General features: G+C 37.5%; 1 protein-coding gene and 1 long non-coding RNA gene across 5 annotated transcripts in view; one reads left to right on the forward strand and one right to left on the reverse strand.

Annotated features, from left to right (window-relative positions):
* The window catches only part of SNX13 (sorting nexin 13), a 136,267-nt gene extending 135,571 nt beyond the window's left edge, over positions 1–696 (reverse strand). For 2 of the 4 annotated variants that reach the window (XM_045495011.1, XM_045495008.1), the window contains exon 1: positions 40–694. In XM_045495011.1, coding sequence (XP_045350967.1) covers positions 40–639 — 600 coding nt within the window. In that variant the 5' untranslated portion in view covers positions 640–694. Of the gene's footprint in view, positions 1–39 lie in introns of all 4 variants that reach the window. The other 2 variants (XM_045495010.1, XM_045495009.1) reach the window with 2 other exon arrangements.
* LOC123606518 lies at positions 271–13,376 on the forward strand. The gene is made up of 3 exons (XR_006716322.1): positions 271–383; positions 9,215–9,434; positions 12,065–13,376. It is a non-coding gene; the product is annotated as an uncharacterized LOC123606518 (long non-coding RNA).
* Positions 13,377–21,242: the final 7,866 nt, after the last annotated feature.

Here is a 21,242-nt window from a genome sequence, read left to right on the forward strand (position 1 = left end):
CCATTTCACAGGTAAACACTGGCCGCCGTCGCCGCTTACCTCTGTTAACATTATTACACCCCGGGGAAGTGAGCTCCTCCCTAGCCTCGCCGCATGGCAACAGCCGTAGCAGCAGCGAAAACTGCCCGAGCCGCCGCCAACGGCCGAAACAGCTCCTTCAGTCGTCTCCCGGGCGGCGGCTTTACTCGGCTTCGCTGGCTTCCCCCCGGCCCGGCTGCTCGCGACGGACGCGCCGCCATCTTGGAAGAGCGACGTCCGCGTCTCTCTGCGACGTGCGCTTCCATTGGTGGGCGCAGGAGCCGCCGGCGACTCGTGACCGTCTCCATGGCGCCGGCGCGTGGGGAAGCGGAGGCGGGCGCCTCGCGGCCCACTCGGCCACCGCGGTGAGGCCTCCAAAGCTGGGTTCCCAGGGTAACTTGCGATTGCCGGTAGTAGAGACGGGGCCCAGTGTGAGGCCAGCCCGGGAGCGGGCGCGCTCGCCCTCCGGGTTGGGTCGTGCTCCGCAGCTCGCCGGCGTAGGCCGGCCCTAGGGTGGAGTGAGATGGGCAGAGGCCGAGTCTTCGACTGATGGCGCTGCGGACCTCGCGCGTCTCGGGAACTGGGAGGCAGATGTCCTGTAGACAAACTTCCCTCTGGCATTTCCTTTGCACAGCGGCGACCAAAGAGCACGCGGAGGCTCGGTTCCCTCCACGGTCTGGGGTTAAATATGATCTGAAACTGCTCCTCACGCAGTCCCTCTCTTCTTGAACTTTGACAGAAACTTTCCTTTGTCCTTAACCAATCGTCAGCGAGCCCTCTTTTGGGGTGTGCGACAGGTTGTAGAATTGATACAGGCATATCAGCTTTACCCAGGATCCTAGCACTTAGGACGGTGGCTGATTAAGTGATTGGCCAGCACCTACATCACAATGAGATCTTAGTTTTGCTTTTTCTAAGAGACCTCTTAAAAAAATAAAATAAAATAAAGCCACTTTTGCTTTTTAGCTGTCATCTTTTACAGCTCTACTAGCCTCTTGATACAATGTGTCTCTGTATCAGTGTGAGATTTCAGCAAGTGGCATTGTAGCTAGTGCCAAGTTGAAATGGGACTGAACTCTGGCCCTCACGGTGCATTCAGAGAAGCCCCTGAGACTGACACCATTCTGAATCTACCACTAGATGAGTTACAATATGTGGAGTTAGAGGCAGTCACTTCTACCTGAATTTTAACGAAAGTAGTTTACCTGAACCTGCTGTCAAAGCGTGTTGTTGTTGTGTGTTAGAAACTAGTTTAGAAGGAAATTGAAGATTTTCAGATTTGATATGCAGAACCCTTCCATCTTTTTTTATGAGGGGTACAAAAGCACCTTGAAAACTAACGTCGTTCATTCCCCTTTTCCCGAATCTCCTTCCTTAACAACGGTACTATTCTATAAAATGAAATTTGCTTAATACATTACTATTATAGTCTCAAAATATTACAAACTTGTGTTATCTCTATTCTATCGTATCCTCCCCAAGGAAACAAAACTATTTAGGTAGTCAGGTAAAAATTCAAGAAAAACCCTCATTTTGCCCAATTCAACTACTTGAGGCAAAGTAGTTTTTGTTTTGATACACATCTGATACATAATTTCCGTATTCCTGGGCCAGCAGAATTCTGACCTCTGCAACACAATAAAATGTGTTACTAGTATTGACAGATTAAGCCATGATAGGAAATAAGATTGGAAAATACTATCTGGACTAAGATATTAAGGGAAACTAAGAGATACTAGAGACAACAAGGAAGCTGGAAAAAGATATTGTTCCAACCTGTAAGTAAGAAAACAGAGAAGGTGACTTGTTAATATTTAAGATACCAACTAGTGAATTACAACTGTAATTTAGGTGTCTAGCCTAAGTATTTAACTTTTTGCACATATTTCCCATTACAGAAGTAATACATTTTCACTTGGTCTAAAGGTAGTAAAGTAAGTGTAGGCATTACTTGAGTTTATACCAACCTGTAATATGACCCGGACATGCTTTTAATATTTAAGAGTTTATCTGTAGACCTAGGAGAGAGAAAGCCAAAATCATCAGCTCCCAGTTTTCTCAGCGAGCGTCCTTTCTGTGACCTAAAAAACCTTATGCTAGCTAGCCTTGCAGGTCTCTCCTCACATCCACTGCTCTGACCTCATTTCTACCAGGCACTTTGTCCCAGCTTTCCTGCTCCTATAACAGCAAGTCATGTTCTTGACTTGGGGCCTTTGCACTGACTGCACTCTATCTAGGAGGATCTATCCACCAAATACTTGCATGGCTAGTCCCTTCACTTCTGTCCCATCCCTGCTCAAATGTCATCTTTTTAAAGAAGCCTACTCTGACCATCCCATTTAAAATGTTGCCTGTCTCTATCCTCCCTTCCTTGCTTTAGTTCATAACTCTTACACTTTCTAACAGTTATTCTTTTTCTTATTGTCTGCCTTCCTTCCATTAGGACATAAGCTCCACAAGGTCAGGGATTTTTTTGCTTTGTTCATGGATGTTTCCTCAGCACCTATAATATAAGAATACTGCATGGCACATAGTAGACACTCGATAAAAATTTCTTCAATGAATGGGTAAATCATTTCCTAAAAGACCTCAAAAGGAAAAAGCCTAATTAAAGTTGATTTATTTTTTTTATGTTTATTTATTTTGAGAGAGAGAGAACATATGAGCAAGCGGGGGGGGGGGGGGGTAGAGAATGCTAAGCAGGCCCTGGGCTGTCAGTGTAGAACCCAACATGGGGCTAGATCATGACCTAACTGAAATCAAGAGCCAGATGCTTAACGGATTGAGCCACCCAGGTGCCCCTGATTTAAAACACAATCTTTACTGTTGAAAGGTTAATTAAAAAAAAAAAAAAAATTGGCCATTATGTGTTCTTATTTTGCAATTATGGGGGAATTACTTTTACTGTCACTAAAATGCTAGAGAAAAGTTTATGACAGAATTGTGAGCTATGCCTTTTCCTTCACCTAGCTCATTGCTCATATTTTAAATGGTGGTAATGGGTTAGGGGATAATAAAGATAAAATATATTCAAAACAAACCTTCTTTATCTTGGGCATGAGTTAAAATTAATTGCTAGCAAGGCAAGCAGAAACTGATTAAGGTATGCCATTTTGGTGAGTTATGGAAATTGAGTTATATAGTTGGGAAAGAGAATGTTTACAGAATCCACTAGCTTAAAATAAGCACCTAATTTGGTACAGATTACAGTCGCATTCCATGTAGTCTTAAAAACATCATATCAGTTGTTACAGAGGAAACCTGGGACCAACTGATCTGAGACGTAGGGTCCTTTGGCTATCAATCAGAAATTCAAAACAAAACAATCCGTCTTAAGAAGTACATGATAAGGATATTTACGTGGCTGTTACTGCAAAAGGTTTGATTCCCCAGTAGCACTGTCCAATCTGCCCAATTAACGCAGGAAAGGATGACAAAAGAGGTCAGAGGCAAAAATCAAGTGTGTAATGCTTTTCAACAGGCCACTGCCAGTGATCTCTAAACCCCCAAGCAACAATTTGATATATCCAGTTTGCCTGGATATATCAGACGAAAAAACTCTCGCAAGTATTCAGGTTGTCACAAATTAGCTACAATTCTTTTTGAGAAAAGAATATAGCATCAACGTTTCAAGCAAATCACGCCTATCAAACAGTTGTTACTTTTTAATCTTTCGGGTTTTTGAGCCATTTTATTAACTGCAGTTTCCTTGTAATACAATATCGTCAGTGTCAACTACACCTCTACTGAACATTAAATAGTACTACACATTCATTAACAAAGCCCAATATCAAAGCCAGTGAATTGGCGTTGAAGTAATGTACTGCCAACAGAGAAGACACATTCTAAGAACAGTCAACAGCAGGATATCCTGAGTCTTTGTTAAAGCTTTAGTAACAGAAAGCTGTAAACAGCAGTAAGCAGAAATTTCAGGGCATTTAAGAGTGATCTGAAGTCTAGCTTCAAATAGCCCAGTCTGTGTTTTTTTCTTACATAGTATTTTTTGAGGAAATACTGAGGCAACTCAAGCCTAAGAAACAAACAATATGAAGTCTTCCTAACAATAGATGCAGCTATAGCAAAATAATAATGTTGACATTTCAAAAGTATAAGATCACTGGCAACCTCAGCCAACAGTTTTTGAAATAGTTTTTAAATAAAATAGTTTTGGGGGCGCCTGGGTGGCGCAGTCGGTTAAGCGTCCGACTTCAGCCAGGTCACGATCTCGCGGTCCGGGAGTTCGAGCCCCGCGTCAGGCTCTGGGCTGATGGCTCAGAGCCTGGAGCCTGTTTCCGATTCTGTGTCTCCCTCTCTCTCTGCCCCTCCCCCGTTCATGCTCTGTCTCTCTCTGTCCCAAAAATAAACGTTGAAAAAAAAAAATTAAAAATAAATAAATAAATAAATAAAATAGTTTTGTTTTTAACATCACAAAAATTAGACCTAGAGCACTTTTCAAACATTTAATTCTCAAATACGAACACTATTTTTCAGTACCTAGGATAGGCCCATGATGCTGTGGGGGAGGCATTTTGCATATAATATACTTAACAGTTGAAGACTTTCACAGTAGATCTTATTACACTTTGAGGCCATGACAAATTTAGTGAATCCAAGTCATTTATCAAGCATATACGCTATCAACATCATTTATCACTGTTAACGCTGGCTTCAATCAACCTGGCTGAGGTAGCGTTTGTCAGACTTCTCCAGTACAAAGTTACTTTTTCCCTCTTTCCATATTGCTCTACTCCTTGGAAGGAAGTCACTATCAGCAGGCCAGACAGTATCAGCAGGGAATTATGAGGGTGGAATATCTACTTAAATGATTTGAAATTATTTTGCATGGGAAATCTTTCTCTTCTTCATTTTTTATTGATTCAATCATATGAGTAAAGATTCATAGACCTTTATTTTATACTTCAGGTTAAATCCAATACTCTTATTCTGTTGCTCAAATTGTCTATATTTAATGTATACCTAGACATATACATAATGTCTGCATATAGTGTAATCTATATTTAATGTATAAATAGTATACATAGTATTATTCAATGTATGCATGTAGAATGTAGTCTATATTTAATGTATACCCAGACATATGCATAGTGTCTACATACAATGTATAATTATATGTAGTCTATATTTAATGAAAAAATATATGTGTGTATATATATAGTTATATAATTCTGTATAGTTGTATAATTCTGAATTATATATGTGTAAATACTGTATCTTCAAGTATATTAAATTAATCTTAAAAATTAAAATTTTTCAATAATCATGTCCTCAATTTCTTATGTGAATCATAAGAATTGTGATTAGCCTTTGACCTCCTTTTTTTGCCTTTATCCCAAGGAGGAAATGAGAAAAGGAATCCGTGCTCATAGACAGAACCCAATATGTCCCCATATTTAAGGCTTAACTCAGCTAGTTCCATTTTTACAGAGTAAGGGTGAAATTAAACACTGCTATTCTATTGTTCCCTACTTTAATAGCTTAACAACTAAGGTAAAAAAATAAGATCATTCTAAAAATTACTATTGTTTTTAAATGGTAATATGTTAATTGGTACAAAGTTAATTTGACCTTCCTTCACCCTTGCATGTACAGTGATCTTTCTGTTTTTAATAAAAATTTTACATTTAAACCTATTAGTAATAGACATACACACAATTAAATTGAAGAGATATTAGACATGTGCCCCATAATATTGACTGTGGAATGTAATGAATATGAGCCTGAGAAGATTTACATTGTGGTCCTGTCTTTACTATCAAATAAGATTAAACCTTGGAAATGAAAATCCATCATTTGTTGAGCATAGTGTCTTTTTCTGTAAAGCTAGGAGATTAAAACATATAATTAATTTAACACTAATATACTGTGTACATGGGAGGTGTTATTTGAAGCATTGGACAATGTCCTCTGTCTCAAGATCAAACACTCTTTAAGTTTTTTCAAGTTTAAAACTGGTACTTAATGATAGCAAGTAAGTTGCAGTTCATTTTCCTATCACTTTCCTCCAACGAACATACTCATCATCACCGTTTTCAGAAACCTTGCTACAGAACAGAGGCACACTCTGCTGTGAACTGTTATGCGAATGGTAATGAACTCCTTAAATTACCACCTTACCACTTAAAATAAGACACTTCCTACCTTATCATGGCAATGTGTGTAAATATCCACGAACAGAGAAATCAGCAGACATGTCAAGGAAAGTCCTGGGCTATAAAAAAAAAAAAAAAAAAAAAAAAACCAAAGCAAATACTCAAATAAAAGGAATGTGAAATCAGGCTATTTATTCCTGAAATCTATAGGGCATTCACCTAATTTGGATGGATAAGATTTATCTTGTTCACTAAATCAGCAAAATGCAGAGGGCTTCACATTTTATTTTTAAAAATAGATGTCCTTTTTGGGTTTTCCTGTTGCTGGGGAAGTGTTCTTTCTGTTGCTAACAGAGCTAAATGTTCTGCTTTGAATGGGAAATGTTTGTTTTTATTGGTAGGAGTAGCAGAAGGATGAATGAAGGAATCCATTAAAAAAAAAACAAAACTGTTTCTGTAAGTGAGATGTCTGCCTTCTGGGTAAAGGAATATGATTGGTTATTTACCAGATTCTTTAATAGAATCATGAAGTTGGTTTATTTGTTTACACATCATTTTATTCACTAAAGCATAAATGGACTAACTATCCAAATTGTAAAGATCACAGGATTATAGAATTCATACTGAAACATTTATTACCACTGAACTTCCAGTGGTTAGAAGGTACAAAGAAGACATTTATCATCTTTACATTTTTCACCTAATGTAATTTAGCTTCCAAAAAAAGGGGGTAGGGAAAGAAATAAATGAGATCTGGCTTTCCCTTCAAATCTTAGTATCATATAATTAAAATGCAAGCCATCTTGCCCTTCATCTTTGTATATATTGTTTGCACTGTTTAGGGCAGGAAGCTGATGGGGGAAATATCACAGGCAAGCAAATAAGTATAAAATATTAGTTTGATACATACCGAGCTTAAAACTGCATGAAAAATGGCCATTCTGGCTATCCTAAATTTAACAATTACAAAATTATTTTTAATATAATTTTGTTAACCCCAAATTAAGTTCTATGTTATCAGTACCTTAATTGTGTTGTATTACTCTGTGAAAGACTGTAGATCTCCTAAACAAGAGCTTTTACTTTGTTTCAAGCTGTGTCTCTGATTAATTCATCAAATGTATTCTTCATGGTTATGCCAGAAATTTTGGTTACACTGAAATTCTGTGATGTGAAAATGTAATTAAGTTTCTATCTTCCAAATTTGATTTTGGTCTTTAGAAACAAGTTTTTAATCTATGAACCATTAGCTTTAGGGAAAGAGGGAATGTTTCATAATATCTGTCTAAATCATTCTGTGGCAGATGATGCTGTATTGACCTAGTCATTTCATTTTCCTCTGGGGATTGAAAAAAATTACAAATCCTGCCTGTCTAGGTGGGGTTGTGTAACTAGCTCAGGCCAATGGAATGTAGCAATCCTCCTCTCTCTCCACCTTCCAAGGTGACCTTGGCTGTTGGTTAAGGTAATAGATGGAGGGAACCACACAGGAGAACCCATCTATTAGATCAAAAAAGAAAAAAACTTTAGACTTTGCATGAGTGACAAGTTATTTCGTTGTTGTGAGTCGTTGTTATCACATCTAGCAATATACACCCCAAATAAAATACTTTTTAACTCAACTTACTGGGAGTATAAAGGAGTATAAAGTGTCTAACCTGAGAAATCCTTACCCTCTCTTCTGCTACCCAATTCCCAGGATGAGGGGACTGTTTTAAGTGATAGTACTTAAGAAGAGCCTTAGTAGTTACACCAGTTTTTAAGTAGAACTACTTTATCAAATCACAACCTAGTGTTACACATTAAACGCACACACGTACACACACACGCACACACAGAGTATTTCTGGGAGAGGTGGACAGGCTGAAGACCCTGTTTCATCTGGTCTACTCAGAAAAGAAAGCCAGGAGAGTTAATGGAAGAGGAAAAAGAGTGAATAAAAGACCAGCATGAACCAGAACGAAGGACAAGTTCCCCTTAAAGTAGTAAGAGCCTTCCCAGGGAGTTCCAATACCCATTATCCAAGGATGTGGCAAAATTGGGAACTAAGGAGGTAATACAGTCAGGTGTTTGGCTCGGGAGTTGTATCAAAGAATGACTTTGGTTAATTGGACCGTGGGGCAAGTTTTGCCTGGGGATGCCTTACAGGTGCTCTTCACCCTGATCAGGAGAGTCTCCCACACTGAAAGTTCACTCAGGAACAAGGGAACTAATGTTATTACACACCTCTGTGCCAGGTGCATTGGGTATCTTGTTACCTTTACACCTCATGGTAAGTATTGTTAGCTACATTTTTTAAATGAGGACATTGAGACTCAGAAGTTTATTTAATTCACCTCAGAGTTCTGTGCTAATAGCAAATCAATTTGAGTCTAGATTTGAAACTTTTTTTTCCTGCTATATTTCCCACACACTCAGCCACAAATCTAGGAGTTAATGTGCCCTTTGAATGTCCAATAAAGCTATCTTTTTCTCAAACATTTCCTGCTTGTTGCAGCCTAGATCTCTTCAGGATCTCTTGAATTAAACTATAATGTATCTAACAATAACTTGTTTTTCCAGTTTACCCACTCCCCCCCCCCATAAAAGAAGAAATAAGGGTATGAACCCTATAGAGTTGTATCTGATTTTTTTCTGTCAACTTGTCAAAATCTAACCATAGTTCTACTCTAATGTAAACACAATTTACCTCTCCTGATAGTAAAAGTTAATCTCACGTTTTTATTGAATTTTTCTCATTGATTGATATGCATAATACATTCAGCTAATTTCTCTGAGCCCACTTGAGGCCTCTTTATCACTGACATCATGCGATCTTTCTATGTCTGCCTCACGCCTATTGGCCTCTGCCTCATGCCGGGCTTACACTGTAACCTAAGGGGATGGTATCCTGTCTGTGTCTTTTCTTCTGCCTCCCTTCCCCAGTGAAGCACCAGACTTGAGCTGTGTAATTTCTCTTCTCCTTCACTTTTCACCCTCAGAGACCTATGCTTTTCCATTTTCCTAAACCAATTGTATCCCTTCTCCTCAACTGTGTCTGACATTGATAAGTCTCTCATTAATCAACTCTTTCTCTGTCTCCTTAGGCTAACCCTTAGTCCCTAATGTCCTTGTGACCATGGTCACGGGCTGCCTCTGAGCCCCACTAGAACTGAAAGGGATGACCTGTGATCTGCAACCACCAGTAAGAACAAACTACAGAGTACAGTTGTGCGCTAACTTCAACAGCATGTCTGTTTTGCTGCAGCACATGGACATTTATGAGAAGTTAAGTCCAAAGTTGATTTGCAAAGTCCCATTTTGATAGTAAGTTTATTATCAGTTTATTTCTGATTTTTCTCCTAAGCCCCAGATTATCTTTCCCTTATTTATTAGTCTCATTCATTATCCCTTTTCTTTTTTTTTTTTTTTTTCAACGTTTATTTATTTTTGGGACAGAGAGAGACAGAGCATGAACGGGGGAGGGGCAGAGAGAGAGGGAGACACAGAATTGGAAACAGGCTCCAGGCTCTGAGCCATCAGCCCAGAGCCTGACGCGGGGCTCGAACTCACGGACCGCGAGATCGTGACCTGGCTGAAGTCGGACGCTTAACCGACTGCGCCACCCAGGCGCCCCGTCATTATCCCTTTTCTTTTTAAGCAATTCCTTAGAAATATCTTTGGAATAATGCATCTCCTATAATCGTATGTTTTTCTTGGCTTATTTTAAGAAATACACTAAAATTCAAAATGTATGCTAGCTAAAACTGATAGGTTTTCACAATACAATGTTTAAAAGTAATAAATCTGCCCTCCACAAGACAAAATAATTACTAAATGACACAATTACTATCCAGTTTTCAACTTAACTTATTCAACAATTACTCTAATTTATCCATATCATGTATTCCTTTAAAGCACATGAGAGTTCTGAGTTGCTAGAAAGCTAGTAAGCAGATGCTTTTGTATTTGGTACTAAAAATGTAAAAGTAAAGTAAAATATCAAAGGTTTTCTCACTGTTCTTTTCCTTCATTCCTATTTTTTGGCCAAATTATTTTCTCTGAAAGATGGCAATCTATCTGAGATAAAAAGCATATTCCTAGTGTTCATTGTCCCACTTTGTCTAGTATAGTTTTTTAGAAGATTATTAGAATATGAAAGAGATTCTGATAGTTTATAATACAATGAAGCAAAAGAAGTGAGATTTTAATCACACACATTGATGAAGGAGCAGAAAAGGCTTGCAGAGATTCTGCTTTGGCTTCCTTTTCTAACTAAAATATAAAGCTAATGGAAATGACACATTTTGTAAGTGTGATAAAATAGGTACCTGATCACTTGCCCTAATAGAAAAGAAAATGGATTTGAAAAATCTAAAATGGTGAATAATCTAAAACTTGTCAAACTATAAAGTAAAGCCATTCAAATTTGAGCATGTTTAATACTGGATATCCACCGGTATTACTGAGTACACTATTTTAGAGAAATCATAGTGATGCCATAACAGAACCTTAATTTTACATTTTATCTCTCTATTTTACAGTAACCTCAAGTACTGTTTCTTACCTATGCTTCATAAAAGTCATGCAAAGCATCACAGAGCTGGTTCAGCCTGACTCATGAGCTCGGGGCCAATTGTTAAAATTCGTGGAATTTTACTCGCCAGTTTTTAGATACAATCATTACTAAAAATTAAAGTCTATGAACTTACAATTAAATAAATTATATGTAAAATGAAGGCCATAAATACTCAAAACAATCTTTGCTTCCCAACTATTTTACTACTTTTTACCACTATCTGTGTTTTCGAGGTCATTTATGTTTATTGCGTGGGGAAAAAAAACTATAGAATAGTGGGCTACTTCACATCTCTTCCTAACTCTTTGTTCGTGATGTCCTGGTGATAGCTGGAGACCAGCTGTGGAGGGGGTGTTTACACCAAGGAAATTGGTAAATACTACAAAATCAAGATGTGAGTTACTGTTTTGCTGATTTTCTAGAGTTAAGGAAGGGATCAAGAACATATTGATAATGCATATTAAACTTGAAAGGTGTCATGACCATCTGTTACATTGTAAATAACACAAAAAAAAATTTTGAGGAACTATTCTAGTATTCAAACACTACTATCCATTTCAGGAAGGGAGTTGCTCACACTGTTGACAAATGAATGAACTTCTGACATCTTACTTGTTAAAGAAAAATAAAATATCCACCAGTGTTTGTTCACACTTGTTTGTCAGTTGCAATCACAGTTGAGCTAGAATACAAGAATTCAGCAAAAATCGACAAAACCATTAGAAGAGAGTTAATTGCCTATATGCAAATAATAAACAATATTGAACGTTCTATCTTTTTCTATATTCTTTTTTTTAACGTTGATTTATTTTTGAGAGAAGGAGAGAAACAGAGCGTGAGTGGGGGAGGGACAGAGAGAGAGGGAGACACACAATCCTAAGCAGGCTCCAGGCTCTAAGCTGTCACCACAGAGTCCAATTCAGGGCTTGAACTCATGGATCACGAGATCATGACCTGAGCCGAAGTCGGATGCTTAGCCAACTGAGCCACCCAGGTGTCCCCTGAACATTGTATCATTTTAAATAAATTGTGTGCCACTCATTTTCTGGTATTGGTAAAATCCATGATAAATCTATATATACCTATAAATATATGTGTACCATTTTTTCCCCCTGAAGAGCCACTTAACCAGCTTACCACTGTTGAGCACTGACACTCCGACCCCCTTCACACAGTCTCAGTTCAGCCATTGGTTGCCAGCTTATTCTTCCTCTCCTCCAACCTCACATTTGATTGGTTATGACTTGTAATAGTTCTCAAAGGTTGAGAAAGGTAATTCCTTGTTCAGCATCTCTATTATTTCAGATTCTTGATGTGGAGACCCAACAATGTCAGTTATAGTGTTTAAGGTGACCCATCCTCTTTCTTTTGCTTACAGACTCTGCCTCCCTTGCCACAGAAGTGGCCGTGGAACTTGCACCTGATTAATTTGAGCAACAGTGATTAGTGAATTGACAAGTGATATAAGCAGAGATGGAATCCCTTTCTGGCTTTGATACTATATATGTTCAGGATACTATATTTTTGGGGTTGCTAAGTAGAATCTGTTGGCAAGTATGTTCTGTGCCACATAAAGGAGGCATATCTGCAGAGCAGGAGAAAGTGATATTAATATGTCAAGAGAAGTAGAGACAAGCAGAAATGAGCAGCAGAAAGAGTATGTTCTGGGAATGTTGAGTTCCCAGATCCAGTTCTTTCTATAGGCATTACTTTCTGTAGCCATTTCTTCATTTCTATGAGTTATTTCAGTATCTTCCCAGAAACATGGACCACTACATTTACCTTTGCCTTAAAATAACATGAACTGATTTCCTCTTTACTTGTAATATTAGAGTCCCGACTAATACAAATCCCTATGCAGTTAATGGGTGGGCTTTGGCAAGTCTGCAAACTGCATGAAATTGTATGCAAGATTTTGTGTTCGATTCTAAGTGCACTTTGCACCCCCGCCTCCCGGGAATAGTTTTGTAGTTTGCCTCAGATTCAAAAAAGACCTATAAGCCCACAAAAGCTGACTTAAGTTAGTATGAATAAAAATAAACTAAACAAATAGCTTTCTGTGTCAGAATTTACTCAGAATATACCATACCAAGGTGATTACATTCACCTGAGTATGGATTGGAGTCTGTCTTTGCCTGATGTTTTTAAACTAGATTCTAAGGCTTCCTAAGAGCTTTAAATACCAAAGACACTTATTTTTCATTTAATTCCTTCCTTGTTACTTTCTTCACCTACTAGCCTATTTGTATATGTGTGATATTGTTAGCATATTTCTCAAGAGAGTAAAATGAGAGGCACTCGCTATTCACTTGTCAAACATCAAAGAAGATGAACATCCAATAAGAAGCCGCTATCTATATTCTAAAAAACCTTTAGACTTGACTTTTATCTACCTTTGGAAATAACCTTCAGGCAAATAATAGGGAAATAATATTATGCATTAAATTTAAATTTGATAAATACAACTCAGACGTTTTAAGATTACTTTCAAAAAGACTTCTGGGTTAAGAGGCCAGTGAAATTAAGTTATAGGGCAGAAAGAATCTTTATTGAGGAAAATTAAAACTGGACACAATATAAATGAGAAAACAGTAAAATATAAGAAATCCATCTTGTTCTCTTGTGTGTTAGCTATCAAGTGGAAAATAATTGTATGTGATAAAAAGCAAAATAAAGTGTTCCCAATACTATGTATTCAATGCCTTTACTTCAGAAAAAGCTAAAGCAATTTCATAAGATGATTTTTGTCTAAGAAAGTAATTTATTGCTTGGATAAGCATGACACAGAAGGCTGTGCAGGCCCCACTTACCTCACTGAAGCAATATTTTGTTAGCCTTTGTAACAGTTCTGGTTGATTGTACCTATTGCACCAGAAGAAATTATTTAAATCTCATTTAAAATATAACGGCCACAATAAAGTAATGTAGTCAAGGTTTCTTTGAAAATATATTTGGTTTGAAAATTAAAATGTGGTACACTGAAGTTTCTAAGAACTAAAAATACTTTGTCATCATAGCCAATAGACAACATTATAAATATCCTGTCAAGGCTGAAGTGAATAATGTTTAAGGCTTATACTGAATACAACCAGACTAAGATATCAGGTTAACTGGTAAATCTAATAATGAAAGTTTGGGAGCTAAAGCTATCAAATCAACTGGACCATTTTAACAAAAATTTTACCACATCAACTTTACTTTGAGATGAAATTTAGTGTTGCTTCTCTAATCATGTTAATCATTAAGTTCCCAGTTGAGAATGATTCATAGATGCACAGAAAGAAATTCTATCTTTAATTCTAAGGCTACAGTAGGTTGTATCTATTTAATGGGTAGTCAAGCTAGTCTGACCTTTAAGGCTAGCTCACATTCTTGGAGTCTACAATTGTCTTTACAAATATTTCTTATACTATTGGCTATATTATTAATCCAAACGTGTGCAAGTAGGTTGATAGATAAGCATGAAATAGAAAGGTATGAAGGCCCCGATGACCAAACAGACAATGTTTTGCCACACTTTAATTTATAGCTAAAAGAAAGGTTTGGGTACAACAAGTCTAAGAGATTTGCCCCTGGATGTTCCTGTCCCCGGAATCCAGATTTTCATCACAGTTCATTATAGGAGAAGGGCAAATGAACATGGCTGTAGGTGTTCAGCTCCAAGAATAAAAAGTTAGACATTAAAATTCTGTTTGGGAACAAGAAATATGTGACTCATTATTCTTTATCATATACTTATTTATATATTCATTTCTTCCATAAGATGCCCTACCGTGACATTAAAAGTAGTAATTTATCCCAAAGCACCTGGGTTAGGCACCCGACTCTTGATTTTGGCTCAGGTCATGATCTCCCAGCTCCTGAGTTCAAGACCCTAGTCGGGCTCCACACTGACAGTCTGCTTGGGATTCACTCTCTTTCCCTCTCTCTCTGCCCCTCCCTCTACAAAATAAATAAACTTTAAAAAAAGTAGTAACTTATCCCAAATTAAACAATAATCATGAGTAACTCCCAAATAGACAGTCCTTCCGACCAAGGAGACTGAAAGAGAGACAGCAAGTGGGAGAAAGCCATCCAAATGTTGCACCAGTTCAAGCTGAAGGACACAGGAGGACAAAGATTTAACCCATTATGTCTAATTTGTAAAATTCCACAGTCCATTTCAGGTTTAAAACTCTATCTCTTCTTTTCCAAAAGTTCTACTTCTACCCTCCACCCCAAGCATTAAGACCATCTTTTATACCCCCCTCCAAATTTGAAAGTAGCTGAGAACTTAAAAAGAATAAACCCAATAGGCACAGAGGGAAAATATGGGTCTCAGAGTTGGTTTGGGATAGGTAAAGAATATTTAAAATATTTGTGTAAACTGCTTAACAAAAGTAGATAATTCCTTTCTTCTTAAAACAATGTAGCACATAATTTTGTCTAACAGACAACCGATTGTTCTCTGATGGTAAAATAATTATGAAAATACCAGGAATTGACAAATGAGTTAGATTGCTTGCTATAATCAATATAGCTACAGTTTGAAAATAAGATGTGGGGTGAGGGGGAAGCAGGGCAGGAAATTTAGAATTTTTGTAGGACATCATGGTTTTTTCAGTCAGTGACTATTGATAATGGCCAATTTTGAATTAGTTTAAAAATCAGAGACCAATAGATAGCATTATAGGATGCAATCTTGGAAAACTTCACAGTAAATATTTTATTAACTCTCTAGATAAAGACAACTTTCAGGAAGGATACTAGTGATGGAACACTTTCTATCGAGTAATAGTTATACTGTACACAACCATGGGTTTATGTCTTTCTTGTCTACTAAATTGAGCTCCTTGAAGGAAAAAATGCTGTCTTCATATCCACTACTCCTATACAAAATGTGACTCAAATGTTCATGTAATTGTTTAATTTACTTACTTTTATCTTGTATGATTATGGAGCATACACTCAAATGAGAGTTTATATTAGAATCACTTTTGAAGCTTTTCATAAAACAGATGCTCAGGAACCATACACAGGCCTACATATGTTGAAAAAGCTCAGCAAGTTGGTACACTATTCCATAACATGATGAGTATATAGAGAACCACCAAAGTCAGGAACAAGGCAAAGATGCCCATTAGCTCCACTACTGTTCGTTCATCTTGGAGCAGAGGTATTAGTGAATTCAATCGTATAAGAGAGAATAAGCAGAAGTATAAGAATCCAAAAAGAAAGAGTAAAACTATATCCAATGACATATGATATATCCGTATACCTAAAACACAGAAGAGAATCAATTCTAATACCAATAAGAAAAAACACTTAATAAGGTAGGAGATATTAAACTAACTATAAAAATCAATAACTTTCACAGACAAATAATCACTTAAAATCTATAATTGAAGTAAAAATATAGTAACAATGAAAAGAGAAATACTTAAGAATAATCTTAACACAAAAGGTGACAAACCTATATAAGAAAAAATTTAACTACTCTTGAACCCAGAAAGTAGACCTAAAGAAATGGAAAGGCATCCCTTGTTTTGAGATAAAACAACTCAACATTATAAAGATGTAAATTCTCTCCAAGTTAATATATAAATTTATTGTGATCCTGATTAATATTAATAAAAATACCTTGAAGTTGTTTGTTTTTGTTTTTGTTTTGATTAATATAGGTTGATTTTAAAGTTCATATGGTAAGATAAACATGCAAGCGTAGCTAGAGAAACTCTAAAGAAAATCTAATGAGCGAGGACTAGCCCTATGTGATACAAAACACACTATAAAGTCTCTATAATTTAAAAAATAGGGAGTGAATACATGAATACAGAGACACATGTAACAATACAAGCCCAGAAAGAGATCCAACTACCTGTGGAACTTAGTAAATGATATACAGGTGGCTGTTTAAATGACCGGGGGAATGATGGATTTAAAAAATTATTTTAGAATATTAAACAGAATTTTGGAAGAAGACAAAATTAGACGCATATCTCACCAATACCAAAGAGAAAACTCTGACTGCATCAGATATCTAATGTAAAAAATATCATATAAGCACAAAACATAGGTGGATTCATTTAAAACATGGGTGGATGGAAAGGCTTTTTAATTTTAACTCAAAATCTGGAAGCATTAATAAGAAATCTTTTACTTCCCATCCTTTATTCCTGAAGGAATCTTTATTCAATAGGAAGCTGAGCAGAGAAAATCAACTTGAGGGGTCTGGGATGAATCTTGCAGCTACAGGGATCAGTACTAGGGTGTCTATGCACACTGAGCAGATGTGTGCCAATCAAGGGCAACATGACTCTCGCTCTCACAGCATGCTTACTTCATACAATTGGGATTCTGCCTTTGATTCCCTACCTGGTACTAGACTGAAACTGGAGCCTCTAGCCTGCTTCTCTACTACCCGGCAACCCTGCATAAAATTTACTGCCATCTTCCTATCAGAAGGCCACATCCTATCCCTCAAATCCCCCTACCGTTCATCATTGATTAAGGACCCATTGTGAAATAATAACCCAAAAGTAGCATCAAATTGACTTCTTCCGGTGTTTACACTTTCCTGCATATACTGTTTATACTGTGATGTCACGTGGGCTCCTTGTATTGCCTGTCATCTTTATTTGTACTGCACAATCGACCCTCCTCAAGTAACGACTTCTGCCAGAACCAAGCCCAGGGCTTCTTTCAACTTTGTATTTTGGGTCACTGGCCTGACTTCCCCAGCTTCTCACCCAGCAAAGAAGTCGTTCTTCTCAGGGAACCTTTCTCTGTCTTCCCTCTTCTTGATGTCTAGTCCTTGTTTGGTAGTTAGATAGCTAAACCCATGTCTTTTAGCCTTTAACCACCAAATTGATTTTCATTGTGCTGTGGTAGAAATAACAGGGCTTTCCTATATCGGTTCTTCTCTTTCAGGAAAAGACATGCGTAATACTTTTTTTTTTAATGTTTATTTATTTTTGAGAGAGAGAGAGAGAGAGGAGGAGAGAGAGAGACAGAACATGAGCAGTGGAGGGGCAGAGAGAGAGAGAGAGGGAGACAAAGAATCTGAAGCAGACTTCAGGCTCAGCTGTCAGCCCAGAGCCCGATGCGGGGCTTAACCTCATAGACCATGAGATCATGACCTGAGCCGAAGTCTGATGCTTAACCAACTAAGCCATCTAGGTGCCCCTTTGCCCATCTTTTAGTTAGGTGTCAGTATTTTAGGTCGAGCTTCTTGGATGCAGTTTCTAAGACAAAAATGTGTATGCAAGTGTTGTATTAAGAAAATATTCTCAAGGGAGAATAGTAAAGAAATGAAGCAAAACAAGGAATTAAATAAAGCCAAGTAAATGTTCAGACAAAAGTCCCACACAGGATAGGTTTTAGCATGATCCCACAGGAGAATTCTGGAGGATAAGTGACATCTCTGAATTGTCCTAAGCTGAGTAAAGGAAACTGAGCTTATATTCTTGCACAGAATAGTCATTAAACAACACCCACATCAGGGTTCATCCATGTGAATGCCAAGCACTTCTAAATCTGTACAAAGAAGTTTCAAAGAGAGTACCTGCTCAAAGGCAGGTGGTTGAAAAGGAGCCACAGGTGCTAGCCATTGAATTCGTGTAGGCTGGAGACAGAAGGAGATAAGCCAGGGATATGCATTGTCTACCTTACATGTTGAGTAGTTCTGGCCAAAAATTTTTGGAAGGAAATTACTATCACAGGTAAATTTCATTTCCTGTGCCATCCACCAGCATTTTCTTCTCCCATCTTGGCAACCCAGAACCTGCTTGGAAACCGTGGCAACCTTCTTCAGACAAGCCAGTAACCACAAGATGGTAGAGCCTTGTCAACCTGTATTCTTGAATTATTGGGAAAGAACCTCCTTCTGATCTGTTGGACACTTATATTAAAATTAGAAATAAACGTAGGCTGCGTTTGTTATCATGGTACATCCTCTCGTGTCCTCATACACATATCACTTAGGCATTCTTTCTTCAAAATTTTTGTTGAGAATATGCCATGTGCTCGGCATGTGCTAGAGAATATAAAAACAAATAAGAATTTTTTTTTTCCAGAGAACCTATTGTTCCAATAGAGTATAGTTTTTGCTGTAATACACTATGGATCTGTGGGATCCAGAGTGTTATATTAACAATAAATAGGAGACTGCAAATCGGGGAAGGCTTCTTACAGGAGGTTGCATATAAGTTACAACAGTGAGTAGAAAATAGAATACAAAGGGGGTAGGGAAGAAAGGCGATTTCATGCAGGTAGAACATGAGATGCAAAGTTCAGATTCATGAGGAACAGGTTACCGTGATGACTCAGTAAATATAACAAAATACAAATAAGTACTTTGATATTGTTTGTGGTAGCTTGGCCTATTAGATTGAAGCACGGACTAGTTAACTGAAAGGAAGACATTTCAAATGATGAGCTAGTTCATGACCTAAGGCAAATTATTATTTTAACTCACCGTGTCCTGTTTATCTATGATGAAAGATGAAGTTACTGATTTACTTCATGGGGATGTTTAATATTTGAAGCTGCTTTGAAAATATCAAGCTCTGGGGCACCTGGGTGGCTCAGTCAGTTGAGCATCCGAATTTGGCTCAGGTCATGATCTTGCATCCGTAGTTTCGAGCCCCACATTGGGCTCTGTGCTGATGGCTCAGAGCCTGGAGCCTGCCTTGATGTCTATGTCTCCCTCGCTCTCTACCCCTCCCCTGCTTGTGCTCTGTCTCTCTCTATCTCTCAAAAAAATAAAATAAAACATTAAAATTTTTTTTTAAAAAGAAAGAAAATATCAAGCCCTTCTCAAACTTGAAGAACTAGTACAACTTCCTTGGGATCTGTGCTGATGAAAGGCAACATGACTTTTAAATCTTCAGACTAGAATAAATGTAAAGAAGAAAATAATTGTTGGTTCCCTTTCACTATTAATAAAGGACGCTCTGCTGCTATATCTTTAATGATATGAGGCTAAAGAAAATGGTAGAAGTATGATCAATTCACAAGGCTGAAACAATTCCTAGCAGATGGGAAATTTTTCAAAGTGATTATCATTGGAAAGAGTTTCCAGGGAATAAGTACTCCGATGGCCCATTTTTAAATTTAAATGCAGATGGTGATGGTGATGATGATGATGATGATGATAATGGTGACGACTAACATCTAATAAGCAGATACTATGATCTGAAGCTGTTTGAAGTGCTTTTCCGCTTACTATCTTTTTAAATTCTCTAGACAATCCTATCCCATAGCTTTATTACTACCCTGTCTTACAAATAAGAAGATGCAGGCAGAGTTTACTAATGTGTCCAGGGCAACTCAATAACCTTGGTGGCTCATGGGTCTAGCAATATTCTTGAGTATTCATCTGTCCCTGAACTCTGTCTCTGTATATCTTCTTAGGACACCCACAATTTCCCTGTGAAATGAGACCTAGAGGTCTCATGGGCAGAACAATGCCTTTAAGTAAAGTATCATCATACTTGGGTCAATACTTTTGTATGTATGACTAGATTAATAAAAAATCATTTTAGTAAGCAAACTGTACGGAAGAATTAATCTGAATTCTTCTTTTTCCTGACCCCTTTTGTTGATAGTATCTAGTTACCCATCTATTTTCCATTTTAGATTCTATCAGTTTCCTAGGGGATTTCTGGTTTTTTCTCAGGAACAGCTGCACGTATGCATTTTTGTGGTGAACAACTGCTCCTGAAACTTCTGCCTATATTTGATGCCACTTTCCAGAATTAGCCCATTTTATTAACCAGAGCAGGTTTCCTTTTGCCCATGCTGGAATATGACATGAAGCAATAATACACACAAAAATAATCCCCTAGAAAAATATGGTTTGTTTTCTAAACACCTAAAACATTCACATTCCTGTAGCATATTTTCAGTGTTCTCAACATATTGGTGAAGAGAAATGATCTGATCTACACATTGATTAAGCAATGTTGATATTGCTTAAAGTTTCCCCTTATATATTTTTTTTAAATATTTATTTATTTATTTTGAGAGAGAGAGAGAGAGAAAGAGAGGAAGAGAGTGAGCAGGAGAGGGCAGAGACAAAGAGAGAGAGAGAGAGATAGAATCCCAAGCAGGCCTGGCACTGTCAGTGAAGAGCCCAAAATGGGGCTCGATCTCACAAACCACGAGATGATATCCTGAGCCAAAATCAAGAGTCTGATGCTTAACCAACTGAGCCACCCAGGTGCCCTCCCACTTACATTCTAAGAGCACCATTCAGACTACAACATTAAATTTGAAAAGCTAATATGGATCTAAATTCAAGTACATTATAATCGGTGGTATGTGAGTAGTGTAATCTATTTGATCAAACTGAAGAGATAAAAATATGAAAGCAGTTGTGTGTTCACTTCTGAAGTGGGCATGTCCTGTTATTTTTATTTGCAAAGAATACTAGTCAGGCTTTTAATAATCAAGTGATAGACTCACTTACAGGACTGTAATGAAAACAATAGTTAATATTTATTGAGTACTTACTACATGCCTAGCTCTAAACTAATCGTTTGACTTGCATTATCTCATCTAATATTCCCTCACAA

The sequence above is a fragment of the Leopardus geoffroyi genome, chromosome A2 (genome assembly GCF_018350155.1).
Source record: "Leopardus geoffroyi isolate Oge1 chromosome A2, O.geoffroyi_Oge1_pat1.0, whole genome shotgun sequence".
NCBI lineage: Eukaryota > Metazoa > Chordata > Mammalia > Carnivora > Felidae > Leopardus > Leopardus geoffroyi.